At 44.4% G+C, this 20672-nt stretch overlaps 1 protein-coding gene across 1 annotated transcript in view; it reads left to right on the top strand.

Annotated features, from left to right (window-relative positions):
* Positions 1–7260, top strand: part of LOC552251 (homeobox protein aristaless) — a 68876-nt gene extending 61616 nt beyond the window's left edge. Inside the window, exons 3-4 of the mRNA XM_006571156.3 lie at positions 598–643; positions 4115–7260. Of these exons, the coding sequence (XP_006571219.1) occupies positions 598–643; positions 4115–4705 (637 nt within the window). The 3' untranslated portion in view covers positions 4706–7260. The remainder of the gene's footprint in view (positions 1–597; positions 644–4114) is intronic.
* Positions 7261–20672: the final 13412 nt, after the last annotated feature.

The following is a 20672-nucleotide window of genomic DNA, read 5'->3' as shown; positions in this document are numbered from 1 at the left end:
AGAAACGCCAATGATTTTTGCACGTTATATAAACTGTTGCATTTTAAACTATGTGCAATCTTTGCTAATAGTCGTTTAATTTATTGTAAATAATGATATGCGTATAATATATCTATCCGGAGAAACATAGTCGTCGCGTTGCTGCAAATTCGTTAAGTATGTATGCAAGCGTGTTTGTGTGTGTGTGTGTTTGTGCGTGTGAGGCCGAGATACGATCTATTACTCGAGCAGTGGTGAATAATTATGAAAATGCCGTGCTACAATGCGTTACACTCGTCACACTAATTTATGCGAATGGCAATCGGATTGAAAATCACACGTTGTTGGAAGACGTAATGAAATTAATTGATTTCTTACAAACGTTCTAATTAACTTAATGGATGTGTGATTACTCGTGTTGCCGAGATTTCATAGTTCCTTTTTTGTTGCTATTATTCACGGCCCTACGTATCGATATATTTCACGTGTCAATTTTCTTAAAACTGTTATTTTATCCGGCGAATACGTAAAACTCTCTTTCTCTCTTTCTCTTTCTCTCTCTCATATGCCCATTCGTTAACCTTGCAAATTTATTTCTTTTTTTTTTCTTTCTTTCAGAGAGGAATTAGCTATGAAGATCGGTCTTACAGAAGCACGGATACAGGTTAGTAAATCGTACGTCAATTTTTCAATTTCGATCTCGCTAATTTTCTTCCATCTTGTTTGCATCTATATACTGTTATATTAAAACGCGAAACGCTTATTTATTTATTTATTTATTAGATGTTCCTCATTAATACTTTTTATCGGGTATTTCGTATGCATTTTTTTATTTTTCTTTTTACGATTATTCGATTAGCACGATTTAATATAATGCAAATGGAGATTATTATTAAATTAAATGGACTGGCAAGGGAAAAGTGAGTAAATTGTTTGCGCGATATCACGTGTCACGTTGCCAACCATAAGCGCGTCCATAAAATTTTGGCGGATGAACAACCGGTTAATTTACTCGATTAATTTAATTTATTCCCATTTATTTACTTCGTCCTTCCTACTTTGCTCCTCGTGGCTATACTTCTTCTTACTTCTTCTCCTCTTCTTTCCTCTTCTCTCACACGCGTTTATCTTATTTCGACGCGGGGCCCGTATTTACACGTGTCTTCCTCGCGCCCCATGGAACTTCACTTTTCATTATACTTGCAAATACGTCATGATCCGTCGCAAACCGATAATTTATTCAGAATTTAGAGTTTATTATACGAGCGCACGCCATACGAGGAACGTTATTAAGAATGACATAATATCGTGGATTTCTTGCTAATCATTTTTAGAAATCCTCCTTTATACCTCTTTAATTTATCGAAGGAACGTTAACCGAACGTTCGTTCTGATAAAAACTATACACGATGTATTATATAATCATTAAAAATGTTCGCACGAGTTCGTAATAAAGTTGCCACGTCAAAAATAATCTTTTCATTAACGAAAATCACTTGGATGGATAATTGATGAAATCATATTTATTTATCGCATCGTGGTTGCAAAATATTTAGCTCTCGGCAAAGAGTATATTTCCAAGTAAAAAATTATATTCGAAGGAAAAAATTCGAGGAAAAATAATCGTACAATCCACATATTGAAAAAAATTTTTATAAAGATTTTCGTCGACCATTCGAATATTTAATTACCAACCTCCAAGTCCTTGTCCAAACGTTAATTTTGATCGATGCTCTCGAGTACGCGTCGAAGAATATTTCACGAGATATTAATTCCCGATCTATCCGCAAAGCGTAATCATTTAAAGAGGAAACGGTTTCGTTTGAGGAAGTTGCGCGTGGTGTCCCCCTCCCCTCTGGAAGGGAAGAGAGCCGATGAAAGGGGGAGAGAGAGAGAGAGAGAGAGAACGTAGCCGGCGTCCGCGTAATTAATGCGGCACGATTAAGCACGAAACGACTAGGTTCCGGCGGCGAATCGTGGTTACGTTTTGTTTTAAAAGCCGCAACTCGGATGTTTAGCTCCCTGCTGGGGGCAATCCTGCTCGCTGTGGGGGGTCCTGGCACCCGACCCCCCACACCCCATTCACCTTTAACTCTCCACACAGCCTAGCAACGAGTTTGCATGTTCCATCGTGTCCGTTTGATCGTTCGATTCACCCGTGGAACACACACGTTTCCCTTCTTTTCCTTCTTTAACCATTATTACTTATACCTCTTATTCTTGCTCCTTTCCTCTTTTTTTCGCCCATAACCATGACATGGTTGTACGGTTTCTTTTCTTACGTTTGGTTACGCAATCGTTCGACTTGATTTCATTTCTCGATCAACGAAGAAAGAATATACTCGTTCGTTTCAAACGCGTTTCTTTATTCTTATTCTTCCTCTCTCGTCGTCCTTTGTTCTTGTTTTCTCTTTGTATAGTTTATAATATAGGGCTATAGGAATTGTCGAAGAAGGAAGATAAAAGCAGTGGAGGGATGGAAACTTTTCCAGGGAGAATAGATTGGGGGAAAAGTGGGAGAGAGATTAGTAGTTAGTAGCAGGATAGAATCTCGTAATCTCACGAGTGATAGAACAGTTTTCTACGTGTTGATCGATCGAATCGATTTCCGAATCGCAAAGTCATCTCGAAATATCTCCTTCCAACGCGCTCTCCATTCCCTCTCCTGTGCAATGACGAGGCTGCATCGTCCTCGATCGTGTTCATGGGAGTGTCTACATCTTCGGGCGGTCCTTTTGATTTCCTAGCCTAACAAAGGAAATAAAAAAAAGAATAGCATGTAAAAAGAAATACAGTGAAACGAAACGTGTATATTCCGAAGTATCTCGAGATCGGAACAATCCTCGAAGATTTGTCGCGTGTCGGCGAGCCTATAAAACTGTCTTTCGGGACAAATTACTTTCTAAAATCTTTTCTCCGCTCAAACTCGAATCCTGATATTACGAAACGAGCCGCGTACGAGGTTCTTTCTTTTTCTTTTTTTCTTTTCTTTTTTTTTTAGAGTATCTTCTTCCAGAAACGAGCAGATGTTTACGACAAAGTTTGCGGTTATCGAACCAAGTCGGGTTGTCGTCATTACGCTCTGTCACGAGATATATGAAAGCAATTTGTTGGAGTGGAATCGTTTGTCTTCTTCCCTCGTTTCTGCGAGAGAGAATCTTCTCTCGGCGATAACGTTGAAATCCGAAGTATATACATACGCGGGTTTCGTGTCGTGTTTCAACCACGACACGAAATCGACCTAACAACCGAAAAGGAGACTGCGGAATTGAAGCCCGTTAAAGAAACGAACGGGAGGAAAAAGAAACGAGGGAAAGGAGAGAAAGGAGTGGATGAGAAAAGGGAGGAGAGCTTCCGTTGAACTGATTAGAGCTCGAGTGTTCGAGGAACTTTCGCCGCGATGGAATGCGTTCCAACGCGCATCACGAACGAACCAGTGTTCGTTTCGATAATCCTGAAAATCCTAAATCCTTCTTCTATTTAAACGATCGATATAAGAAATAGGAAATTTGGTTCGTTGCTCTCTCGTGAAAAGAAGATCAGAAGGGAGGGAGAGACTCTAATCTTTTCGAATTTCTTGGTTCGTGGTTGAAAGTGGGCCGAAAGAATAGCAAGTAACGGGTTCACCGATATTTCGTTTTGCGAGGGGAAAATAAAGACAAGGGGGCCGCAGGTAGGCGGAGGAAGAAAGACGAGCGACTGAGAGGGGAACTAACCGATCGTTGCTACCTCTGCCTCGCAGCGATCTCCTTCGACTTCCTTCTATCCTCGCCGATAATGATACACCGCGAGCTTCCTGAAAAAAGGAGAAACGCGTCGCGTTAACCAGAATTCGCACTTGCACGGTTCCCCAACAACTTCTAGAGAAACAAAAGCGTAGTGTATATATATATATATTTGCCTCCCGACCCCGGAATCGGATCGATCTCGTTTCTCGAAACCGATTCCTCGATCGATCGTTCGTTCTCCTCGTCCTTCGGTTCCTCGAACGATATTCCAAAAATAGAAACGACGGTTCGGAAAAGTGAGATCGTTACCTCCTCTTATAGCTTGTAAAGATGGACGAGGGGAAGGAAGAACAAAAAAAAAAAGAGAGAAAGAAAATAAATAATGTTACACGGTGGTTTGGTTACAGGTTTGGTTTCAGAATCGACGCGCAAAGTGGCGGAAGCAGGAGAAGGTCGGGCCCCAGGCACATCCGTACAATCCGTACTTGGGATCGAGTGCGCCACCAGCGTCGGCGGTCGTCGCGCCGACCTTGCCCAACCCTTTCGCCCACCTGAGCACGTTCGCCCTGCGGAAACCGTTCGACGCGTTTCGTTACCCGCCTCTGGGTCACGGGCCGGTCCTCCCCGGTAGTTACACCGCTCATCCCTATCATCGCGCGCCGCCACCTTTGCTGCCACCCGGGATGCCCCTGCCTTACACGTCGGCGGCGTCCTTTCAAAGCCTGCTCGCCAACATATCCGCGGCCCAGAGGCCCAAATTGGTCCGCGGCTCGCCGCCGCCCCCGCCCCCGCCGGCGCCCGCGATCGGCCTGCCGCACCCGCAGGTCCCGCCGCCCCCGCCCCAGGCCAGCTCGCCCCAAGGCTCGCCCACGGCTGCCACCGTGGGGCTGCCCGACATCGACAGACGAACCAACAGCATCGCCTCCCTCAGACTCAAGGCCAGGGAGTACGAGCTACACCTCGAGATGCTTCGCAAGAACGGGGATCTCATCAGCTGAAGAGTTGGGTCATCTTAGATCGTTCCGGAAAGTTTTAGGAAATGTTCGTTCGTTTTTTACATTTTAGATTTCACCTTACGTTGTTATTATAGCCGGTGTATCGGCTCCTCCGCGTCCATTCGATCGGAAAAAATGATCTCTTCTCGTCGAGAAATCGAACGATTCTTCCTCCCTTTGATCGAGGTACACGGTAAACGATGAAACAACTGGAGGGGATACATGGTTCAAGACATGGATTACGAAAGTTTCGAAACCTCGTCGACGAACCTGAACGCGCGAGCGAAGAATAATTCTTCTCCTTCGTCGTTGTTCGCCGAGGGAATGGGTACGTCAGTGCGATGATGATTACACATCGACCGATATCAAACTGTAATTGCGCGCCTTCTCGAGCCCGCATATTTTGTATGTTTCGTACAAGATACGAACCAAAGAACTCGCTTCGAAGTGGTTGAACACACTTTGTAATACCGTTTGTAATCGCGCGTACGCGAAGGAAGGTTGAGAATTGTAGAATTATCCTTCTTTCTGTGATCACTTGTGCCTTTGTTACTTAATATATAATACAGTTAGAGACAACTCTGAAAAAGCTCGATCCTTTTTCTTTTCGAATCGCGTATCGACGATCATCGATGATACATTATAAAACGATCCATGTAAATCGTACACGAACTTGGATCGTGCGTTTACTTCGATCGTCTCGATCGATCATCGCCGTTTTACGCCGATTCGAAGATTCTCGAGCGATTTTAGGCAACGTGTTTTTTTAGGCGAAAGATTTCATGCAACTATACACACACACATCACACATACACACGCACACACACACATACACGTACGCACACTCGTGTTAATAAACCAACGATTCCATGCGTCACGTCCACGTTGACAACTTCGACGGCCATTTAAGAAACGCACAATTAGTGCACGAGTTTTTTCGGTGGATGTTAGAAGTGTCATTGCTCTTTTGCGTGGATCGTGACCCAATGAATCACTTTGGTGACAGTTTTTACAATGTCGTTCGTTACAGGAGAAACAACGATATACCTGTCCGTGTACAAAACGAGTTTCTTTCGGCCTTCCTCCTAATAGAAGAACCTTCCTCGTCCCACAGATACGAATTCTGCGTTTAAAAGCGATTGCGAAGAAAACAAGGAATTAAGCGAATATATCTCTTCGTATACAATTTTGTTGTATATAATTTACATTCGACGAGAGGCGAGTACGAACGTTGGATTGTAACGAATGTATGTAATGCATACGCGTTCCCGTGAAATTTTCGGAATATTTTTCAAATTTGTCATCCCGTCGAAAATTCGCGAGATTTCCCGCGGATAACGTAACATATTCGTCGAAAGAATTATTTATTCGCGAGAAACGGGACGGATCTTGAATTTTCATAGGATTGTTTTTTTTCCATAGAAAAGAAAAAGAAAAATTGCGAACGACACGAATTTTTGTATAAATTTGAAAAATAATAATCCGAAAAACAACGCACGGCCATCGGCAAGCATGTTATCGGCGAGTCGCGAACCAGAATAGAATCGTCTACATATTAATTATTATGTACAGTAGGATTATCTTTAAGGAAACATCATCGAAAGATGTCCGTCCAGAAGAAAGAATTCTTAGCATTGCGATTAAAAAAAAATTTGCTCTCGAATAATCAACATTTTTTTAACCGCTGCATAATTTTTATTGTAAATATGAAGAATTTCTTATTTAGAAGAAAGAAGAAAAAGGAAAAAAAAAGAAAAAAGAAAAAAAAATCGAGAAAATGTAACGTCAAACGTGAGTTGAAAGATTTTTTTTTTTCAAAACAAAAAAAATCATCATCCGTCGAGATTATTTAATAGATGACCTAATAATGAAACGAGGACAGCTCGTGTGATTCGATTACTTTTACACAGACACGTTATACGCAGTTTAGATAAGAGAAAGTATTTATATATACGGCGTTCATTAATTCTTGGATGTTCATATATTATAAGTTTTACGACTGTATAAGCATACTTAGCGTGTAAGTTGGCTGTAAATAATTAACGACGTATGCGTAACTTTGTTGAAGAGATCTTGTCCAAGTACATATCCGATTGTGTGCAGCATCGTGCGACAATATTATATGAATGTTTCTCTCGGAAAGAAACCCTCGCTTTTCAAACGGAATAACGTTGCACGTATTCGTCGTCGATATCACGCGAGAAGGAACGTTACGATTTTTAAAAAAAATCCATTTCTAAAAAAAGAAAAAAAAAGGAAAAAAAAAAAGAATGAACAAGCAAGAGACGATCTCTAAAAAATTCTCTAACTTTTTTTAAAAATTTATATTATATGATTTCGTTTCAAGGATCTCGAAGAATAACGAAGAGAATGCAACGTCGTCGAACAATATCACGTTCACATTTTCCATTTCGAGTAAAACGAGCATTGGGTGTCCATTGTATACTTGATTTCATTCGCCCTTTTTACCTTCCTCTTTTTACGACGAATAAAACGAATTGCAAAGAAGAAAGAAAAAGAGTAAAGCGGGGGAAAAAAAGAAAGAACAAAAAAGAGAATGAGCGTCGTTCTTTTATTATAAACGAACCCTATCTATCGATTATCCGTGTATGAATAAAGATGTCACGATGCACGGTCGAAAAAAATATTAATCTTACAGGCTCGATAAATTTCAAAAGAAAAGGAGAGATGGATAGATAGAAAGAGAGAGAGAGAAAAGAAAGAAAAACGTTTTTATTACATATTATCCCATACGTTACAACTCTTCCAACTCGTACGTGAAGTTTTCAAGAGTTGCCTCTGACTGACTTACGACGAGTAATTCGCACCCAGGCACGCCCGTCGTCGAGTTATTTAAATATTTTACAGTTTAATGGAGTCTCGACCCATTAATGCGCGTCAGCTAATTAACAGCACCGTGGATACCTTCGTTCCCCACCGAGTGCTAACGATCTCGTGGTTGATAAATCGAACGATTACCGACAGATCAAAACTGACGCTGTCTTTAAACATGTCACGCTTCCTTCGTCTCGTCGCGATTCGAGTAAAGGATCATCGTTAACGAAAGCGTTTAAAATCTTTCCTAATCTTTACTCTTTAAAAAAACTCGATGGATGGATCTCTCTGATCTCTCTAAAAAAAGAAAACACAGGAGAGGACGATCTTTTTCCTTTTTTCCCCCTTTCTTTCTCGAAGAAACGAGGGAGAGAGAGAGAGAGATGTTGGAGGCATACACATATTTCTGAAATATTGAATTACGCTGGGTGATAATCAGACGTTGGAGAGCAGCCGATAACAATTTTTCCTAAGAAGTCGACTCGATAACGCGCGGAGGAACGATAAAAGGCGGACGAGAACGAGGGAAGGCGTGTCCCTGGATGGCGATCGAGAGAGGCTTGCGATGATTCCGATGGGCACGGAGCGCGTGGTCCGGCGCGATCCGAAATGCAGACCACGCAACCGCTCGATCCCGAATTCATCGTGTCGGCCTGGCCATTAGCAAATTACTACGGTGTAAACAGTATCGAGGGTGCCCGCGGGTTATGGGCTAAGTGCACCTCCCTGCGTATGCATACGCGTCGGATACGTTTATACGTCGCGCGGGGGGGATAGTGGAGAAAGGCAGTTAGTTAGTAACCGATCATTATAGCGACGTTTTACACCGGCTCTAGCCACCTAATAACTGTCTACATCGGAATGAATTTAGCGATCGGTAGCAACCGGCTTCCAAACCGGCTACGTTCACCGAAAAAAGAAACGTTGGACGTTGGGGTCGAGAAGAAGAAGAATGCGCTCTCTCGAAACAGCGATTTGTTTCGATACCACCGGTTAAGGTTATAGTTACACGGTCAAGAGAGGGGAAAAGTTGTTGCTGGTGGGCACAATCTTGGAATGTTTGCTCTTATAAAAAGCGCTTCTCTTTCAAGGGGATAAGTTTGAAAATACGTATACGAAAACGATATACGTATAACTGATTCGGGAGATCGATCGTCGTCCCGATCAAATTTATAGGATAAAGAATTCCTTTGACCACAGTCGAGCAGCCGCGATTACTCCTCATCTTCTAAACGGTCCTCGTTTTTTCCCCCTTCACGCGGAGCACGCGTAAGGTTTTATCCAGTTAACAATCCCTAATTGCAGGGTTTGCCGTAACTAACTCGGTTAACGTGAAGGCCTCCGCGATGATTCCCTCCAACCGTTACCTATCATCGCGATGGATGCAGATTAAACAGCCCCCTTAATCTCGGCCTCCGCAAGCTCGGTTAAAAAACTTTCGTAGACCTCCCTTGTGTACTCTCATATATAGTTGGTTTAATAGGGTCTAACGATAGGGAAAGTGGACGGTTTACGACAAAATCGTGGCCCTTTTTACTTAAAGCGTTCGAGCCTCGATTCGGAGTTAATCGGTCGTAATCGGCCCCCCTTCCTCGAATTACGTCTCCAATTTTATAATTCGATTAGCTGTAAGGTGTCAAAGTTTCCCTCGCGCTTTTCATTATCCCGGTTTCGCAACAAGTTTTTTTTAAAACTATCTATCTACGATACGTATCGTTTTCGTTCGCTTCTCTTCTTCTTTTTCTTCTCGTTTTTTAAATTTGTATCTGTAAACGAGTGGCAAGAAGAGTAAGAATCCGGTAACCATGGCGAGGGAAAATGGAAGGTGGAAGGGAGAGAGGGGCGAAAGAAACGAAGAAGAAGAGAAATTGAAAGAAAAGAAGATGACGAAGAAGAAGGAGGAGGAGGAGGAGGACGAAACGAAGACGATGAAGAGGAAGGAGGAGCGGCGAGAGACTGGGAGATGAGGGATGTACGGCGTGACGGTCTAATTGAGGCCTTCTTGATTGCATTTACACCGCTGCACGGCCTCCTGTATCCCAGGTATATCCAGTATCAGTCTTATGTAGCGGATCCACATCATATTCGGCCCTGGCTGCTTCTGCTTCCACCTCCGTTTCTCTCTCTCTCTCTCCCTCTCATTCCTCCTCCTTCTCCCTCCTCTCCTCTTTGCTCCATTTTCTCCATTTGCTTTTCTCTTTTGTATACCCTGTTTCATCCACCTCGATCTTCCCCCACCCCCTTCTATTTTCATCGGAGATCGAGTTTCACCGGTTCGAGATACAAGCATAATAACAAGTGTGTACACACTGTACACACATTGTGTAAAGTTTCTCGTTAACATCGAGACGCGTAGCGTGGAGAAACGAAGGAAGAAAGGAAAAATAAGGGGAAGGGTAGATACGATCTATCTTTATCGGCGAGCATCGAGTTATCTCCACGAGATCTGCTCTCGTTCCTCTTCCTCGATATACTCTTTGTTGTCCTCGATCACCGACGAGCGGATATTGGCGAAAAAAATCGCATCCATCATCGAGTCAATGTTCGAGTTTGACGACATATTAACCGATTATAACCGGTTCGTTATAACCAAGATTCGCGAGAATTCTTTTCGATTACCAATAATAGTCCACGATAATGGTCCGATTAAAATTAAAGGGCATGGAAAAGGTATTCGTTCAAAAATCGAACGAAGGAGAAGGGGAGAGAAAAAGAAGAGAGGGGGGGGGAGAAAAAAAAGGAGCGGAGTTTTGGAAATTTACAAGGGAGAGACCAGTCGAGAGATCCTTTCCCCGGACACGGTATAAAACGCGCAAATGCCGCCATTAGTTACCGGCATGGTCGCGGAATGCTATCCGGCCGGAGCCTTATTAAGCCCATTACGTCTTAATTTATTTCCTTATTTGAAAAAAGACACGGGCACGAGGCGTAGCCACGCCACACACCGCCACAAACCGAGAAATAATGATATAATTCCGCGCGAGCGTCTCGTGATATTTGCATTCGATACGTAACCCCACACTGGGTCTCTATGGTAAAACTATATACGGCGTGTATACGTCATACGACTGATAAATAACGAACGCCTACGATTATCCCGAACGACCCCTTCCCTTAAATACACGCTCGGCTCGATATCCGTCACGTGTTCGTCGTGACACGGAACGTAGCAAGTTGTAGGAAAACGATGAAAACCTTTTCTCTGTGAGAAAATTGAAGAATCTCCTAATTCGGGAGAATTTAACTTTTTCAATAAAAAATAATTTCTCGTTCCTGTGATTAAAAATGTGAAAGTGCAAGGATAAATGAGAATATTCTAAAATCAGACGATATATATATAAATTGCGGTTCCCTCCATAAATAAAATCCATAAAATCGTGAATCTTGATTCGAAGAAATTGAATATCTTCGATTCGATTAGAACGACAATTTGCCCGGTTTCTGAAAGCGTCTCCTTTCTGAGAAATATTACGTCGGGGGATAATGGCGGATTAAAAATAAAAATGCGCGAAATGCGTGGACGATCCGAGCGGATAAATAAATATTCGAGGATGGGATGATTTAGCGGCAGATTGCGGTTTACGCCCTCGGTGGGAAAGATTGCTTGTCCCGCGAGCGTATTCCACGTCCTTGTTTGCGATTCGCCGCGTGGTGTTGCGTTATTAGCGTAAAGGGGCGAGTTAGCCGCAATCGCGATGGTAATTTGCGCGTTTGGCCGTCGGTGCCGGCGAGTGGAATTGCGGTGTCGCGTTACCTTACGTGATAATGCGACGCACCATAAATCTAACCCCCTACGAAACGCGCGTGTGTGTGTGCGTGTTCGTGCGTAGCAGTGGGTAATAACGTGAGAGAAACGAAGCGTGTGCAGGTTCGGTGGTAAAAGATGGTGGAGCGGATTGTTCGAAGAGCGGAGTCAGAGGCGAGTCAGAGGGGAATTGGGTGATTGTTCGTCTTGTTCGGTGGCTCCTTGAAATTAAGCGTCATTGTTTAAGAGTGAATTCATCTTGATTGTCGATGACTAATGTCCCGCGGCAGCTAGGCCGAGTGGCACGAGGATGGATCACAGCCAGGCGTACAGGAGTCTCCTCCGAACGGTTATACGAGCGAGGAGAAGGACGAGGGAAGAGGGTATATATCGGGACGAAGAAGAAGAAGAAGAAGAAGAAGAAGAAGAACTGCCCCCACAGGCACGTGAGAGCTCTTTAACGAGCATCATCAATAACGCGTACCGACGTTGAAGAGGAAACAAAAAGGAGCTTAGAGAGTCACGGACGGCGGACAGCGCGCGAGAGTCCCTCGCTATAGATCCTGGTAAATGGTGTTAATTAGTAAATTTGATTTAAGCCCAAACGAAGCGACCGAATAGGCGGACAAGCGTTCACAGGGGATGATGTACGACCTCCGCGAATTACTCGTCGGCTCGTTTCTCTCTGGAATCTCGCCCCTTTTTAGCCACCGGAACGATCGTTCCACCGAATCAACGACCGATCCCTTCCCCGCCACTTCGAGTTTCAGTCGCCGACGAGTCACGATAATTCTTCGCGTTTTCGTTCGCCGATTCTCGAACGAGGAAGGAAGGGAAAAAAGGGAGAAGATGTTTCGAAACGTTGCGAAATTCAAAATTCGTACGCGTGGAGAAAATTGAAGTGGAGGCTTTCATTCGGTGGACGCTGGGATGGTCGTGGGACGGGCCACGAGTCGAATTTTGGTAATGACGCGTTTGCTACCGAGCAAGACAAAAGTGGGGCCGGTCGAGACGCGAGAAGAAGGAAGGGAAGGGAGAAGAGAAGAGATGCGAAGGAAGCGAGGAAGAGACGGGCCGTTAATCGGGGAGGGAGCATTATCTCAATCACGTAAAACGGCAAAATTGCATTTACCTTTTTAAATGAATATTTGGGAGAGACGCGCCGCTCGCTGCAGCCGCCTGCTAAGTTAATTTACCAAGGAATGCCAGGTAACGCCCTGCTCAACCTTCGCTGGACAAGTATTGTCCCGCCCCTGTTCAACCCTGTAAAACCGGGCTGCGCGCCCCGAACGAACGAATCGTTTTCGAAATTCATCCCCTTCCTGTTGCGCACGAAATCGTCGGCCCGCGCCGAGTCCTCTCCCGTTTAAAATTCGTTTCGCGTCCGCGTTGCACGAAGCGGCCGGCGCCGGCGGATTAATCTCCTCGGCATGATCCATCGGCGGCTAGCAGTAATTGACACTTTCTCGCGGCGGTTGCCAGGCAAGGGATCGGTGAGCGATCGGCGAGATCGAGCGAGATGTTGCCGGTCGCTCGTTCAGAATGACGAGCAGCTACGCCGCAAACCAGATCGGTGAGGCAGGATCGAGGTAACAGATTCTTCTCGGGTCCTGCACCGGATCCTGCGCCGTGCTCGTATCTCAGTATCTGATAATTGGAGCGGTAATTACGCGATGATTAACAGAGATGGCTCCCGCGCATCATACCTCCTACGGAACCATCCTCTCCGTCTCCCTCTCCCTTCTATCCTCCTCGAGGCCCTCCACGGAACCCTCCTCGATTCGACCGCTTGCCAAGATCAAAGATCGGAAGATAAGTTTTGCGCGCGAGCAGCCTGATTCTCTTTTCCTCCGTGTTTCTCTCTTTTTATTCTCATCATCCTCGGTCTTTGTCTTTATCCCTCTCCGTTTCTTTAAATTTACGATTAAATTTCGCGGCAGAGAGGAAGGAGTATAAGGAGTATAAGGAGACTGTTGACTCGAGAAACGATTAAATTCGAATTTTTCGGCCGAGAGAGCGTGTAACACCGCCGTCGTGACGGTGTTATACGCGTGGAAGGAAAAAAAGAAAAAAAGAAAAAACGAAAAGAAACGAAAATGATGGACTGACCAAACATAGGATGGCAGCAGATTGGCACAAAGTATCCGAGAGGTGCACAAACCAGGTAAGAAAGGAATTGGTTAACCGATCGGGCGTGGCCGCGAGTCGACCGGTCGAGTAACCCCTAAACGTTCAGTTAATTAGAGCTCTCCCTCCTGTCCGTTCCTTCCTTTCCCCTGCCTCCGTCTCTCTTTCTCTCCCTCTCTCCCTCTGCACTCCCTGGAACCCGTGCTGGACCTCCTAATAACGCGGGCCAACCGTAATGAGGAGTAAACTAATTATTGGATACTAGTTGGGCAGGACGATATTTCACGTTCTCGCTGACAGCTAGCCGGCTAAGAGCAATAAGGACGTTGAACGTTCCGTCCCGCGCGGGAACTCGAAACGCGGCGGGCTCGTAAACGATACCCGGCCAACAGCTCGATCGAAAACTTTCGAGAGAATTTAAACGTTCGCGTATATATCTGCGTGTACGCGGAACAATTTGAGGCAACGATTTCTTTTAATTTCCCCTTCTGTATATTACGAATATAATATATCCATCGAATCAAGAATGGCATCGAGAGGATAAAATATCATCGCTCGTAGAGAGGAACGATCGGGTTTATCGATGGACGATTTCGAATCTGTGGCGGATTACTCGATATTTCACCGAGCGATGGTGAATATTTCACATTGGGAAAGTTTGGCTGTAGGTTATAGCCAAGGGGGAGAGAAAATTGGTCGGCCGATAATGGGTCGGATACGTATATAAAATCGGTCGGGTGGGGGGGCGGACGGAGTGGAGGTAAAAGGACTCGTCCACGCGCGGCACCGGCCTCGCTTTCGAATGAAATATCGCGCGGAACGGGCCCAATAGGTCGGTCTAATAGGAATAAACAATGTTATGAATTTAAACGGCTCAGCTTGGCGCCACCATAACCCTATATTATCAAATTACGGGGGCTTGTACAAGGCCCCGCGAGGTGCACGCCTCGTGCGACCAGGATGCGTCGTAAAGTCGGATGTTAACGGTAGGAACCCACGTTCCACTCCTCTCGTCCTTTTAGATCCCATTCGCGATGCGCCACGGGGGGGCCGCCGAGTTCCAGCCGAACCCTCGATCACAATAAACAATTACGAAACGAGATTTTTCGAAAATTTTAACCGAACGTCCGCCGAAACGAGCCCCAACGGTAATTGATGCTTCGCCTTTCGTTCCACGCGCGGGACGTTAACGCGACTTTGATTCCTCGATCGAAATAACCCGTTCGTTGATTCGTCTCGTTCCAATTCTTCTTTTTTTTTCTTCCAACTATACTATATTCTTTTCCACTTGGAAAACAGTGTCTAAAGCGTGTTAATCGCGATTCGAATCGTATCGTTTTATCCATTAACCAGCGGTGATTGTGAATAACACTTATTAATCTGGGGAGGGATAAGTGTAACGAGTGAGATAGATCGTTACTGTTACCTCATGATATATAATTATAAGTAAGAAATTGATTTAATTTCCGATCCTCTGTTCTTCGCGCTACTACGATTCGATTCGCGATATCATGGATCAATAATTCTCAAGAAAAATATCGTGATTTTTATTATTATCCAGAAATTCTTTCAATATCCCGAGCGAACAAAAACCTCCGTATGTAATTCCAATTCCAAACTCCAATAAAACGTTCCAACCCCCCCCCCCCTCTCCCCTTAGGAATTATCTTATATCGTTCGATTTACGAGAGTTCGCGCTTCGGCCGAAAATTTCTCGATCAGTCATATTTCACGGTAATTAGTCGAGAAAGATTGTTGAGGGTTCAGTCGAAGGAAGGCCTCGTATTCTTCGTATATTAAGAGAGTCCCTCGGAACCCACCATCTTTATGAATACGAAATGAGGGCGCGAGAGAGAGAGAGAGAGAGTGGACGGCTAGAGCCGACTCGATCTCTTCGACTCTCGCGGGAAAAGCCCTCGGTTTCGTAATAAATTGGGACGGAATCGTAAAGAAGGAAGAACGAAAGAGGAGGAGGAGGAGGAGGAGGGATGAGAAGGCAGACGAGAGGTCCGACCATGAAACACTCGGCTGGCTGCCGATCGTTAAAGAATAAAGAATGGTAATATTATGCCTCGCGGATGCTTCTAGAGAGAGAGAGGAAGGGAAAGGGGTTCGTGTTGGCCCGGAGACGTGGTTCGAGAAGAGAGAAAGGCGTGGAAACTACAAAGTAAATTCGTCGATTAGCCCTCTCCTCGGGATAGATTAATTTTTTACCGTGGTAATTTGTGTGCATCGAAAGGAAAGGATCGAACGATTTTTCGACAACTGTTTTCTCTGGGCGCGAAGGTTGTTGGTTAAAACTCGGCTCGGCTCGAACGAGGGATCCTTGAGAGACACGCCCTTAAGAGGATCGAAGCGTGGTGGTGGGCTTGGGATGAGAATTTTAATTTAATTAAGATAGACTCACGTTATTAAGACCCACGTCCAATCGGGGAGATTAGAATTCCTTCGTGAGTCGGCGACCTTTCCTCCTTGGGAAAAGAGACTCGAGTTCTCGGTGGAAAGGTTCTCGGGTTCGACGGCTCGTAAATAATCGTCCGGAAATTCTTTCAGTTCGGGAAGAAGAATAATGTTGGATGGAAGGAATGTCCACCATATCGGATCATGATCACCACCCTGTCATACTTTATACATCCGTATCCTGTTATTAATGTTTAAGCGATATTTACACAACCTAGCGCGCAATTCAGGATTATTTTCTACGTACGTGTTTGTGTATTTTGAAGAATTGATCGTTTCGCGCATTATAGATCTCTCCATACTTCGAGTTACCAACTTCGGCTGATACGTCAAATTACGCATTCAACGCAATTTCTCGTCCATTCCACCGCGCTCTATCTATCGATCCAATTTCCTTCAAATTCATGGCGTAATATCGAGGCGAAACCGTTATTTGTATATCCGTAAGTAAACGAATAAATTGCTAGTGGATAGTTTGGCCGAGTCGGTGGAGATACGATCGAGAGTGTCGGCGAAGGCGTCGTCGAAGCAATAGAGAACGAGATACAGGGACTTGTCGTTCGTCGTGCACGGTAAATGCAAAACGTCAGTTTCGTGACACCGGTAACATAGTATCCGTTGTATACGATTGTAAGGGAACCGCGGTTCTCGACAAACGAAGCGAACGATTAATTTAATGCCCGAAGCCACGCGAGATCCGCGTGTAGGCGTCGCGAAATATCCCTTCGCTTTTGACGCGTTCCCCGCACAACCTCGATTTATTATTACGCGAAAGAAACCTTTTCTAATGAACACGTCAAACCCGAAAGCACGACCCATGCACTTCGTATTCGCATTTCCCTCCCCCGGGATTAAGAAACAAAGCTTCAAGCTTCGATTACCTTCACGGGACCCCTTTACTCGCGAAACTTGCTCGATCGAATCTCTGCATATCTGCATCGGACACGCGTTCTCTTTCGCTCGCGAGTTTCGCGCATAACAGGTGGCAAACGATAAAAGGGTATCGCGTTATGTATTAATCGTTCTTTCCCCTTGTTTTCGGCGAAACGATCGACGAATTAAACCTCCCTCTTTTCTTTCCTCGACCCCTAAAATTTATCCTCGATTCGTTTTTGAAATATAGAGAAATTGGAACGATTCGTGATTCAAAAATTACGAAGAAAAAGAGGAGGAGGAAAGGAGAATTTTCGAATGGAGGAAAACGCGTGGCGATCACGAAGGTTTCGAATGTAATTCCGATCGAATCGAAAATGGCTGGCACGCGGGGAACGGTGACGCAGAGTCTCTCCGAAACTGTCGTTATTTATGTGTTTGGTGAGGCGACACGGCGTGTGGGTGTCGAAACCCGGTGAGCGCCACAGGAGCTCGCGGGCAACGTGCCGCGTGCCCGCGTGGACGAGTACAGGCGAGTAGCGACTGTTCCCTTTCCCTCCAACGAACGCAATCTCGAATCGTCTCCAATCGTCGGACCTTCGATTTTATTTCGATCGATTTCTTACATTGAACGGGCGAGTTGTTACCTCAGATCTCTGGTGGAAACTAATGGATAAAGTTTTTAGACAGGGAAACGTTGGAGCGTGGAACGTGTCTCTCGATCGAGAGATGGCGTAATGTTGACGCTTCTTCGAGTTCGTCGCGGCGTGGAATGGCGAATCGTGAATCATTGGGCAAATTTGCGAGTGCCATCGCGTTCGGTTTGCAGGGGCGTGCATTTGAATAAAAACGACAGTCGTGCATCAGGATACGTTGGTACGGAACAGGGGGCAAAACAGGAATAATAGGGAGGGTGGCATGGGGGACACTTAAGTGACACCGTCCCGCAAAGTACCAATGTCCCCTTTATATTCAAGAACATAAGCTCGCAAAGTTATTGGCCCATTCGGACCTCCTGCCTCCACGAAACGCCGTCCCGTTTCTCATTCGCGTGTCTGATGGCGTTACTTTGCGCCCTCCAATCCCACCCTTTCCTCCCCAACTTTCTCCCAAACCGTCTCTCTCTCTCTCTCTCTTTCCATCTTCTTTTCCTTCTTTTTTTTCCCTCCCTTCCTCTCCAATCGAGTTATCTCGAGTCTTTTGAGACATCCGCAAAACGACCACGAACGTAAAAACGATCGATTCGAATCATCCATAATCCGTATCCATCCGAGGGAACGAGTATTATATATCGCGTATAAATCACACGACAAAAGATTCTTCTCGATTTATTAATGAAATTACAAGGTAGAGATAAATATCATAAACAAGTGTTACTACGTATATTTCGCGATATTATATTTCAAATAATCGCATCCGAAAAGTCGAATCGTTTCTCTTAAAAACCGTTTACAAATGTTAATCGAGCGTGATTCGAGACCTGCCCTTTGCTCTCGGAACGAGAGTCGAGAAAAATCTTTTTCGTAATGAAATTTGCTTCGGGGGTCAGACACATCCTCGGGATGGTTGATTTAAAATTCTAGCTAGGGAGATTCGGAATAATGGATCGCTCGGTTCCATCGGACTTATAGATTCCCGTGCAAAGGCTGAAGGAACGTTTCGGTTGGCTACCGGATAGCGTCGAATATATATATATATGTACATATATATATATATATACCGAGTATCCTAAGGCAGGAAGACGAAGGAGAAGAGTTCCAGGGGAGTAAATGACAGGCCCCGCTGGCCGCTTCGGGCCCCAGAGATGATTATTTTGATTAATTTCTCCCGTCATTCGGTAGCCGAGTCGTGCCGCCGATATATTCACGTGAAACATGATTCGCTTCTAATTCCGTTGTAATTGAAATCTATGCGTAATTGGAATCAAGCGAATAAAAAGAAAACGGAGAAAATGGTATCCGATTGACGGATAAAGACAACGGTTCCTCATTTGTGATTTTCGAACGGTCGGTGAAGAAATAGCCGGGAACGAAAATAAAGATCGGATAAAAAAAGATTGGATGCGAGAAACAGTGGCTACAGATGACGTAGTTCCTCTCGTCATTCTTCCATCGAGAAATTACGTTACGACGATCATCTCGCGTCTGGGTAATTCGATCTAATTCCGCGATCCACCGGTGATTTCGGCTATCTTCCATAATCGGGCAGACCCGCCTTACGCCGAGAAGAAACCGAGCCCGTAATGGGCTGGAATTAAGAGGAAACGTGCTCTTCGCTAATCTATTAATTCCTATACACGAAATTACCAGCGGGCGTCGACAGGAACGAGTTTTCGCGAAACAGCTTCTACCGTGTATTCTCCTTTTTTGCCTTTACTTTCTCTTCCTTTTTCTCCCTTTCTCTCTCTTTATACCTCTACATACCTCTCTCTCTCTCTCTTAATCCGCAACGTGTATTATTACGTAAATCAACGATTATCGGTTTACTACTTATTTTCGAAAATACTTACTTTTACTGTAGCGAACTTGTACGCGCGTATATTGAGGAGAACAGAAGAGGAGATGGAATACTTATCTTTCCGGATCGTGGATTGGCATTTCACGAGAATTGCCGGAAATCCTGATTTCGAACGACGAAAGTCGAGAGAGATAAGAACGCATTCTCGAGGATTCTAGTTAGAACCGAGTGTAGAGATCTTATCTTCCAAAGAGAGGGGACATTTGTCCCTTGTCCGAGTTATCGTGGCTATTCTGATTAACAAATCCATTTTCGAATATTGCGCGACGAGGAATAGGTTCGTTTTTCGCTGGAAAAAAAAAAGAAAGAAAAAGAATTTTTAAAAGGACACGCTTTATATATACATCACTTTTGACTTTTACTGCTTGGAAAGATATTGAGATGAGAAAATAAAACAAGAATAGGTAAAAAAGAAAATAACAAAGGATTGATTCGCAATTATTTGTATTTACCTATAAACAATTCGATCCAACGTTAACTAAAAGTTTGGTTGGCGCGCGTGGTGTAATTAATGTAAACGAATAACAACAATTACGAGAAGGTTCTAGACAGGGTTCGCGATATCGATCAAGTTCTCGAAAGGCGGTCGGTGAAGAAAATTGCTCACATTTCTTAGGATAGGGTTGCAGAGTGCAACACGCGTATTTCGTTTTTCGAAAGCAACGAGCATCAAGCTTTCAGGCCCTAAAGAGCAACAACGAAGAACGGACAGCAGATCCGGCGCTGACGCTCATTACGATGATTGGCAGATTCAATTAACGAGCAGCCGGGCTCCAGCACGGCGGGGTCGCCTCGGCTTAACCTCGACTAAATATTATTAATAATAATCAGCTCATTACCGGCTCCATTAATTATCCGGTTGTATATACGAGTTATACAGCCTCTAAGAGCGCACCAGATTCCATAAGATTCGAACCGATATCCTCGATATAATCGATACGAAACAGTTCAGTATCTCGTTTATTAGTTAGCAGAGTCGTTAGGATCGCGCTAATCGTAAGATCGAAACGTTGGCAATACGTTGCCAACGGGTTTAAAAAATATCCTTTACAACGGGATATTAAATCGGTGGAAAGAATACGACGATTCTCATTTTCCCATTAAATCGGATCATCGAGCGCTAAAATCCTTCTGCTTCTTTCAACTTTTTTCCTCCGAAATGATGTTGAGATTATATACATAGTCAGGATTCGATGTATCCGATCGATGCTTTCGATGTATCCAAACGATGGTATTCGATCCATGGTATCGATCGTGAAACTGCTTTCGAACTGTAACAACGAAAGAAAGTGATGTATTTCGAAATAGTTTCGTATATAGTTAGTAGGACTGGAATATCCAGCTTAAACGGCAGAAGGAGGGAAAAGAAAAAGTGGAATATTAATCCATTTAACAAACTCATTATCGATGAGA

The sequence above is a fragment of the Apis mellifera genome, linkage group LG1, assembly GCF_003254395.2.
Source record: "Apis mellifera strain DH4 linkage group LG1, Amel_HAv3.1, whole genome shotgun sequence".
Classification (NCBI taxonomy): Eukaryota; Metazoa; Arthropoda; class Insecta; order Hymenoptera; family Apidae; genus Apis; species Apis mellifera.
Note: the sequence above shows the minus strand (reverse complement) of the source record. Positions and strands in the feature narration are given on the sequence as shown.